This window comes from Podarcis raffonei, chromosome 8, assembly GCF_027172205.1.
Source record: "Podarcis raffonei isolate rPodRaf1 chromosome 8, rPodRaf1.pri, whole genome shotgun sequence".
In the NCBI taxonomy this organism is placed as follows: domain Eukaryota; kingdom Metazoa; phylum Chordata; class Lepidosauria; order Squamata; family Lacertidae; genus Podarcis; species Podarcis raffonei.
In genome coordinates this window covers 40,640,850-40,650,964 of record NC_070609.1, presented here as the reverse complement: position 1 = coordinate 40,650,964, position 10,115 = coordinate 40,640,850, and the positions used below count along the sequence as shown (strand labels likewise).

The 10,115-nt window shown below is 46.2% G+C and overlaps 1 protein-coding gene across 1 annotated transcript; it reads right to left on the bottom strand.

Annotated features, from left to right (window-relative positions):
• Window positions 1-7,139: 7,139 nt before the first annotated feature.
• LOC128420399 (leukotriene B4 receptor 1-like) lies at window positions 7,140-9,384 on the bottom strand. The gene has a single exon (XM_053401996.1). The coding sequence runs from the start codon at window positions 9,345-9,347 to the stop codon at window positions 8,337-8,339; it is 1,011 nt and encodes a 336-aa protein (XP_053257971.1). The 5' UTR covers window positions 9,348-9,384; the 3' UTR covers window positions 7,140-8,336.
• Between the last annotated feature and the right edge of the window lie 731 nt (window positions 9,385-10,115).

Sequence of the window (10,115 nt, the reverse complement as noted above, 5' to 3'; positions counted from 1 at the left end):
GTGGGGAAGCACAAAAGTTTCTGTTGGTGTCAGAGGAGGCTTGAAATACAAATTAGGAGATGTGACTTTTGTCAGGCCCACGAATGGCAAGCAAAATGTTTAACTTTCCCTCCCCAACCGTCATGGACTGGAGGCTGCTTAGGCTATTTGCAAGCTAAAGATAAAATTTAATATCATATCTAGTTTGGCCCTGAGCAACACTGAACACCAGTGGAATCATAGAATTGTAGAGTTAGAAGGGACCCCAAGCATCACCCCCCCCCCCGCAATGCAGGAATATCATAGAGCATCCGTGACAGATAACTAAATACAGTGGTACCTTGGGTTAAGTACTTAATTCTTTCCGGAGGTCCGTTCTTAACCTGAAACTGTTCTTAACCTGAAGCACCACTTTAGCTAATGGGGCCTCCTGCTGCTGCTGCGCAGCCGGAACACAATTTCTGTTCTCATCCTGAAGCAAAGTTCTTAACCTGAAACACTATTTCTTGCTTAGCGGAGTCTGTAACCTGAAGTGTATGTAACCTGACGTACCACTGTAGTCTTTTCTTTAAAACCAACATGGAAAGAGAGTCCAAGTGAGAATCTGTGCTTTGCATGCAAATAGGCCCAGGTTTGATCTCCAGAATTTGTAAGTAGGGCTGGGAGTGTCCCCTGCCTGAAACCCTGAAGAGCCACTGCTGGCCAGTGTAGGCAATATTGAGCTAGCTAGATGGACCAAATGACTTAAATCAGTATAAGGCAGCTTCCTATGAGCCTGGGATCTATATTTTGAGAAGGGAAAAGAAATGTCTATCTACTTTCTCTTCACTGTGCATAATTGTACACACCTTTATCATGTCTGCCCCTGATAACCCACCCTTCTTTCTAAACTGAAATGACTTACCTGAAGAGAAGCCTCCTTTGCCCATCTACTTTACAAATCTATGAAGCATTGCTACCTATAGGGATTTAGCTACACAGGCTACAGTTTTAATGATGGCGTTAGAAACTTTGCCCTATTCAGGGGAGCAGGAGGGCTTGTTGAGAGCCGCTTCTTGCATTAATGAATAGCAAATGGAGGACTCGTTAGGCATGCGATGACCTGGAAAATGGGATGGGTCACTCTTTACGGCTCCTTGTGTCAATAACCCCATGGATAATAGGCCACAGCAGAGGTGGTTGGAATACAATCCACATTGTATCCAGGCTTGAACAAGGTGATGATCAGGATCAATGCATTCTCACCCATGCGCAGAGCACCTTGCTCCAAAGTCAGACGAGCGCCATTGTTGTCAGGAGGAAGGGAGGTGATTCTTAAAAATGACACCCAGGAGGCATTGCTCTGTCAGGCCAATGGATGAGCATGCATAACCCTGAGCTGGCACCCATTTTGTGGGAAAGCGGGAAAGGCACTCAGTGGGTGAATCTGTGCTGGGAAGACGAGGAGTGTGCCTCTGGCATGAGCCAAATGGCAAGCACTAAAGGGCTGTCAGCCTGAGGCTCTCAGCCGGTGCAATTTCTGCTGGCCCAAACACTTAAGCATATGAAGAACAGAAGGGAAGAACTATCTGTTCGGGACTCTTGGCACTGAACACTACTGAATGCAGTTTCATGAGAATCTTAGATATCATTTTTAGAAAAGTTTCTTGCACTTATAGCTCAGAGGCTATGCAGTGGTGGAGGTAGGCAATTTTAGACTCTGGACTTTATGGCCTTACAAGCTGCTCTTTAGAAATGCAAATCACTTCACTTCCTTTGAAATGTGGTAAGCCAGCTCTGGTGTGTTGCGGGGGGGGGGGGGGCTCCTGCTCATTCTACTAAGTGAAGTCCTGAGTCTTGCCCCAAGGTCCTACCCTGATAACACCACTGAGGGTATGTTCTGAAGATGGCCTGTGCTCTAGTTACAGGGCTGAGGGCAGAGGGCTGACGGAGTTTCAGGGTTGCTGGGTGAATCCAGCACCCACCAGAGACATCGTCTTTCAATTCCTGAAAAGAAGAACACTTTATTGAACACTTTATTTCCAGTTTCTTGGTTTCTAGATGAGTGGACTCAGCAGGCACAACTTTCTATTCCTGAAAATGAAAAACAGCAACATATGCTTTGTTGCCTCTTTGTGCCCAATTCTGAGAAGTAAGAAAAGAAAGGAAACTGTCTATTATAAGCCAAGCAGGGGGAGCAGAATGGATCCAGCCCTGTAGGCAAATGGGTGTACCCCCAACCCCAAGGAGTGACTGCCCCCATTAATATTTTTTAACAATTGTATTTCTATGTTGTGACATGACAGCCCATATTTAAAGAATGACTGCTTACTTTAAGAATGGGAGCGATATAAGAATAGGACCCTTTGAACAATTCAGTGAAGACAGGGTGAGTGCCCAGCAAAAGCCTCATCAGGAAGAATCCCCTAGACTCTACTCACTCAAAACATTCCCTGACAGAGGGTGGATTTTTCACAGACCCTCCAAGTGTCCCTATTTTCCAGAGACAGTCACAGATTTACAGAAGCCGCCCCAGTTTCTGATTTGATCCTGGAATATCCTGCCTTCCCCTATTTTCATCAGAGAAATATTGGAGGGTATGGAATAGGACATCCCCAGGGCTTTGTTTCAGCTGGAACTCACCAGAACTCAGTTCTGGCACCTCTTTGGTGAGTGCCATTGCCATTATAAGAGAACAAGGCAGGCGTTCATGGTGAGTTCCAGCACCTCTTTTTCTAGAAAAATAGCACTAGACGTCCCTATTTTCATCAGAGAAATGTTGGAGAGTATGTTTTCACGATCATAAGACTGCTGCTGAAGCACCCTTGATGGGCTTTGGCTTCTCTCACTGCACCACCAAGCAGGACAACCTTGACATCAATTGTATAAAAGTTCTTCTTTTGTTTCCTTTCTTTCTGCACAATGTCTCAATAGCCTGGTTAGTAGAAAGAAGTGGTGGGTGGGGTAGGGTGGGGAAGTGAAATATTTATTCCTTTTGTTCTTTTTCCCATGGCTGTGTTCAAGGAGATGTTCAAAAGGTTAAGCCAGGTCAAGCCCTGCCCCGGAAACCAGCATTCACTGTCTGTTCCCATTTTATCTCTGAGCTGTCTGTCTGACCACGCTGAATGCCCCTGCCCCTCTGTATGCCTTTGCCTAAAATGGTATTTGACAAGACCTGTGGCCATTGCCAGTTGTCTCCCTGGGGCGCTGCCAACCTTGGGGTCCCAGAACTCCAGGAGGGCACCACTGCCACTAATACCTGCCCTGAGCTGTCTGTGCCAGACAGCTGAGTCTGTGTAGCCACCATTTTAAATTTCCCAGAGTGTCCAATCTAAGGCTGCCCTGAAGCATTGTGGGACATTTAAAGTGATGGCTTCCCAGCAGCCCACCATGTGTAAACTTTTAGCTAGGGCAGGGCTTGCTGAAGGAGCCTGGACATGAGGGGTTTTTTTTTTACATTACTCTTACATTATTTCTGCCTGTCTCTATCCTGGCTGCTATCCACAGTTTGGTCAATATCCCTTTATGATGCTTCGTGTGCAATGGAAGGGATAAGTCATGTGGTCTTGACTGTTAGTCATTTTAAAATGCGAATAAGCTGCTTTTCTGCTTAAAAGCAGCATCAGCAGCATCCAAAGCAGCTCCCAAGGTTACAGTAAAATGTAAGAGGTTCTGAAGAAGGCTGAAAATTACAGTAAGAAACAATAGGGAAGTTTCATAAAACAGTAAATTGCCCAAAAGGTTTCAAAAGAAAACCTTTCTCAGGGGCAGAGGAAGTTGTTTTGACAAGATATTGTTAGAATAAAAGAAATGGGCTTCCCAGAATAACCCAACAAAATGAACTCTCATACTTCAGATGAAGGTTTGTTAGGCAATTTGCCATTTCATTGTTTTTCAGCGTCATTCTCAGGCTTGCCTCTTTTTTGTCTTTCTCTTCTATATTTGGTGCTGCTTCCTTTTCTGTCCCAACTAAAACCACCGTGTGTGTGTGTGTGTGTGTGTGTGTGTGTGTGTGTTTAAGTAAATATAGGGGGGAAATACAAAACCAGAACAGCAGAAAAAAACAAATCATGACAAAATCCCCACAGGAGTGAATGCAGTGTTTAGAATTTAAGAACAGTCCTGGAGGATCAGATCAAAGACTCATCTAGTCCAGCATCACAGTGGCCAGCCAGAAGAGGAAGTTCACAAGCAGGACCTAACTGAGATTGATGTTAGAACGTTTATACCCACAAAGCCCTGTAAAGCAGAAGAGTTTGGCCAGGAGACTTGTCAGAAGACCAGGAGAGAGAGTGGGTCTCTTGCAGGAGGAAATTCTACAATCTGAGCGTGTCACCCAAAAGACCCTGTCATGTTCAGCCACCTGCCTGTTCATGAAGGTAGGATGCCTTAAGAGAGAACATACATTCCTTCAGAATAAGTCAGTCTTTGGGTCTTCTTAAAAGACACCTCTGCCTGCTCTCAGAGAGAAATTTTAGCACTGAAATGGAGGAGAGGAGGGGTGCTGCCTTTTACCCTTAAAAAGCAGGCCGAGGACTTTTATCTCTGAACTTAGTTGTTGTTGTTGTTTAGTCATTTAGTCGTGTCTGACTCTTCGTGACCCCGTGGACCAGAGCACGCCAGGCACTCCTGTCTTCCACTGCCTCCCGCAGTTTGGTCAAACCCATGTTCGTAGTTTTGAGAACACTGTCCAGCCATCTCGTCCTCTGTCGTCCCCTTCTCCTTGTGCCCACCATCTTTCCCAACATCAGGGTCTTTTCCAGGGAGTCTTATCTTCTTATGAGGTGGCCAAAGTATTGGAGCCTCAGCTTCAGGATCTGTCCTTCCAGTGAGCAGTCAGGGTTGATTTCCTTCAGAATGGATAGGTTTGATCTTCTTGCAGTCCATGGGACTCTCAAGAGTCTCCTCCAGCACCATAATTCAAAAGCATCAATTCTTCGGAGATCAGCCTTCTTTATGGTTCAGCTCTCACTTAGTTAGCAGGTGCTTAATGCTAAGAGCAGAGAGAGAGAGAGAAATCCCTCTGCCTGCTCTTTAGAGATGACGCCCCCTGATCTGTAGCGTTCTGTCCTCCCAGTGCTTCAGAACAGCTCCAACCCCGGACAATCGGGGCCAACCTGACCTGGATCCAAACTGAATAGGGGCCTTGCACAGGGTTTAAAATCCTAATTGAACATGCATGCACATGTAGCTAGCCACCCCCCTCCCAACTAAATGCTTCATTAGGGTTTTAGTAAGCACAGAGGCTACGCAAGGATTGGGATTCCACCTGAACCAATGGGAGATAACTTGGCGCCTCTTCCCCACCCCAGTGCAAGGCGTGTCAGGAGCACAGGCCACCTGATTTGTGGGCAGTGGGTTCTGCCAAGAAGAACAATGTGGAAGGTAGCGTTAACTTTTGTAACAGTAGGCGTGGCTTCAGAGGACACTCATTGGCAAAAGACTACAGTTCCCATTACACATGGGAGTTCTGGAGGAAGAAGGATGTGGTGGCAGCCGTGACTGAGACCATGAGCTGGGTCCAACCAATCAGAACAAGAACTTCTCCACTGGTACTGCCTGACTGCCTCCACCCCTGAGACATCTAAGGGTCACTCTGTGTGGACCAGTTCAACCCTGGGAAATCTGGGGCTGCTTCAGGTCATTGGCCCGAAAGGACCTGCATGGGTTTGGGATTTGGTTAGCCCTATTTATCTCCCCCCATGAGAAGATTAAGTGCTCTGTCTGTTCCTCTGAGTCGCTCTCTGCTTTATCTCCCGATCAGATCAGGAGCTGGCAGGCATCTTCCTGTAGCTTGGCAGGCCAGGTGTGGCCTGCAGGTTAACCAGCTCTGCCGTCTGATATTCTAGTCCCAGGCCATTTAAGATTCTAAAGCGGTGTGTGTGTGTGTGTGTGTGTGTGTATAACCATTTTGGCTCCATGGGCCAGATCCTTATCAGGCTCAGTAAAGTGGGAGGTGGAGAAGGAACTGGCAACCCATGAAAACTTGCCATGAAAACTCCATGGACATAAAAAAGGAGAAGCTTTGAGAAGAAAGTGAGAGTTTCCAAGGCATGCTCTGATTAATGGGGTCATGGAGAGTCGGACACGACTAAGATGACTAAACAACAACAAAGTGGGTGGAGGAAGTGGGTGGAAGAAGATGCCTACCAGCTCGTTCCTCCCACCATTCCTCTGTGTCCAACCAGCCCGTGACACCAAACCACACCAAGTGGAGGCTGTCTTTAGCAAGATGTGCTGGGAGAAGAAGAGCAGGAGGAGGAAGAGGAGGAGGAGGAGGAGGAGGAGGAGGAGGAGGAGGAGGAGAAAAGAATGGGATCCATCTTGGGCAGGCTGGCTGGGAGAGATACTTTTGACTCCAGTGTTGCACTGCTGTAGGGAAAAAGCCCTGCTTGAGGTGACAACGCTGTAAGATCTGGACTCCCTCCCTCCATGCAGACTGAAAGTGTAAATAGATGAATAAACCTTATTTCTTAAAGCTACGACAGTCTCCGCCGTGTCTTCAATTCTCTAAAGGAGCACAAATCCTGGGTGAGTGCCTGGAACTCCTTTAAATCTTGCTCCTGCTTGGCTGGGAGCTGGAGCGGTATCCAACATTGGTAACAATATGAAAAACCCCTCCAAAATGGAACCAAGCAATATAACTTCTGCAAAGGAGGTGGGTCACAATGTAGCAGGGAGGAAGTCCCACGGAACATAATAGAACTTCTGAGAGGACATTTATTTATTTATTTATTACACTAGTCTCCCACCTCTACTCCAAGGAGTCCAAGGTGGAGTATATGGTTCTTCCCCACTCCATTGTATCCTCACAACATGTGAGGTAGGGTTAGGCTGAGAGTGGTGACTGGCCCAGGCCACCCAGAGAACTGAATGGGCATTTGAACCTTGGTCTCCCAGATCCTGGTCCAACGCTCTAACCACTGCACAGCACTGTCTCTCACACTGGACATGCATAAGTTTGCATTCTAAGAGTGCTTGATTTAGGGTGGCTCATGCTCTAAGTTTTTCTCTCCCAAAGACGAAGAAGGGGAAACAAAACATCATTTGAAGTTTGGTCTGCCCACCCATATTTAATGATGTTGTTCCATTTTTGCATTTATAACAACACACTACAAAACAACCTATAAAACCCACACAGTAGACCCAAAACTACTTTAATTCTTCTGTTTTATTTAGATCAGTCCCCTGCCCTTCAACAGCTTACCGAAACGTTAAATTTACAACAATACAACAAAACTTGAAATAAAATAAAATAAAATGGCATGAGTCTAAGCAATCCTTTGAAAAAGAAAAATGTGTAATGTTAGAGAAAACTGCTTTGCAAAAATGTATGTATTTGGGGAAAATATGCAAAAAAATGTGCATATTAGGAGAAATTCACACTAAAATACTAGTGTATGTTCATGATAACTCCCCCTCCCTCCCAAAAAAAGCCTGATCTGGAAGTGTGGGGAACTGAAGTCTGGAAAAATGAGAAACTGAGAGAAACCAAAATGGACATATCCACCCATCTCTAGTACCCCCTTTAAGAAGGACCATGGGTCATTGGATAATGTGGATGCTTTGCATGCAAAAGGTCCCAGGTTCAGCTCTGCTTCCTTCAAATAGGGCTGCAAAAGACCCTGCAAGGAGACAACACTGAGCTAGTATCTTGCTTGGTATAAGGCAGCTTCCTAAGTGCCCTTGATTTTGCCCTCAAAGCTCTCCACTGTTATCCCCAGACATCTCCCTGCCCTGGATCTATGTTCCTCCATGGGGTTACCACCTCAAACCGCCCAACTGTCTCCTGCTTGCTTATAAAGACACCACGCCTTCACCCAGGTTGCCCCTTCAACACGAAATGCCTTCCTTGAACACCACTTTCTGTCTCAGGTGCATAGGAAGCTGCCTTATGCTGAATCAGACCCTAAGTTTATCTAGCTCAGATTTCACTAAACTGCCCCTCAGGGTTTCAAGGCTATAGCTCAATGGGGAAAGCATACGAATGAAGAAAGTCCCAAGTTATATCCTGGTGGCTCCAGGCAGAGCAGGGCATGTCCCCTGCCTGGAGCCCTGGAGAGCTGCTGCCAGTCAGTACTGACAATATTGAACTAGATGGTCCGACTCTGTACAAAACAGCTTCCTCCATTCCTTCTTATTCTCTTCAGTTTGGGTCTGGCACACTGGCTGCTTGCTTTTGTTCAGCCAACATGAATTGCCGGAGTTGAGTCTAGTTAGCTTGTCTAGAATAACTGTTTTTGAAGAGTCTTGTTTCTGGATGAAGAGCTGGTCTGCATAGATGTGCTTGAACAGATAAAGAACAAAGGAGTCACAGTAAGTAACAACAGTGCAGCCACTGCTAGGGAGACTAACCTCATTTTCTCCCCTGGCCCTCATTAGATCATCTCTGTGCTTGTCAAACTCTCCTCTGTCCCGTTTGTGTTTGGTGCCTCCTTCGCAGTTTCCGTCCTCTCTGAAGGGCTCATCTGTTCAAACAGTCTAGATAACCTGGTAAACCTCACACTGCTTTGGAAGTTCCTGGCAGCAAAGGCGTAAAGGAGAGGGTTGATGCAGCTGCTCACGAAGACAAGCGAGCCTGTAATGTAGGACCCCACTGCTGAAATCTTCTCCAGAGCTTCAGATGTCCCTGGATAGGACTCCTCCATTAGAGCTGAAGCAATGCTTATCAAGTTAAAGACGTGATGGGGCAGCCAGCAGAGACAAAAGGCCACAACTATTGAAGCGATCAGCTTTGCAGAGCGTTGCTTTGATGGAGAAGTCATGCTGCTGATTCTTCTGCCGACCAGCACATAGCAGATGGAGATGAAGGCAAAGGGCACGACGAAGCCCACAAGAGTCTCCAGGAAGAGACAGGCAGTCATTTGAGCGTTACTATCATAAGTGTAATCTGCGCACTGAAGACCTGCCTCTGTGTTGTTGGTTTCCCGAAACGGGATGATGACGGCTCCAAAGGCAATGGCGAGGAACCATATGGCAAAGACCAACATCCTGGTGGTCATCTTCTTCCTCCAGCGTTGGACAGCAAAAGGGTAAAAGACAGCCATGAACCGCTCGAAGCTCAGGGCCATGATCAGGAAGATGCTTGCGTACATGCTGAAATAAACGACGAATGTCAGGGCTTTGCAAGCAACGAGCCCAAAGAGCCAGGTGTTGGCGAAGGAGTAGATCCAGATTGGCAAGGTGACGAGAACCAGGAGGTCAGCGATGGCCAGATGTAGGATCAGCATGACTGTTGGAGGCCTTTGGGTCATTCTGCCACAGATGGTCCAAATGACAAAGGAGTTCCCAGGGACCCCGACGATGAATGACAAACTCAGCACTGTGCAAACCAAATGCCTTGCAAAGAACAAAGGCAGGAGATCGTTGCTTTCTTCAGAGGGATCCATTTTGACTGGAGCTTTGGCTGAGCTTCTGCTAGTGGTTGCAGCTGAATGTTCTGCAGTGAATGCCCGCTATTTGCTTCTGACCCTCCAAAGGCTGTCTGAATCAGACTGGAAGAGAACATGACCACAAAAGATAGCTTCTGCCTAGACAGATAATGGTTTCATATCCTATTTTTTTTTGCTGAGCTTTTCCCGTTTACATATTGAGAAATTGTCCACATTGGGTGGGTGTGGGTGTCACCAAAACCCAAGCAAAGCAGGGCTATAGTTAAAAAGAAGTGGAAGCATGATCGTATTTACTTGCTTCTCTTAAGCATGTAGGCAGATACCAGTTTTCTTCTGGAGAGCTGGTAAAACCAGACTTGATGTAGGAGGACCCCCCCCCAATTAATTTTTTTAATCACACATTTTAAAAAGAAGGGAGGAAGAAGAAAATAACTATTGGCTCTCGTTATGGGTACAATAAAATTCATCTTATGAATTCATCATTGCGAATCCAATATATTCATCTAAATGTAAACATATAAAGCACGCAAATCTCCAGAGAGATATCCACTCGAGACTGATGTTAATAAGAAATATGTTAAGAGGGTAGTAAGGTCCTCAGACCATTGACTGGGTGGGCACTTATCCTTTGAGGCCTGAAGTATAAGTTCCTTAGCAACCACAAGTGTTCGTAAAATCCACTTTTGTTGTCCTGCCATTAATCCTCATGCTAGAGGGATACAGTTTAAAAGCACATGAACACCTGCAAATGTCAAGGATTTCTCC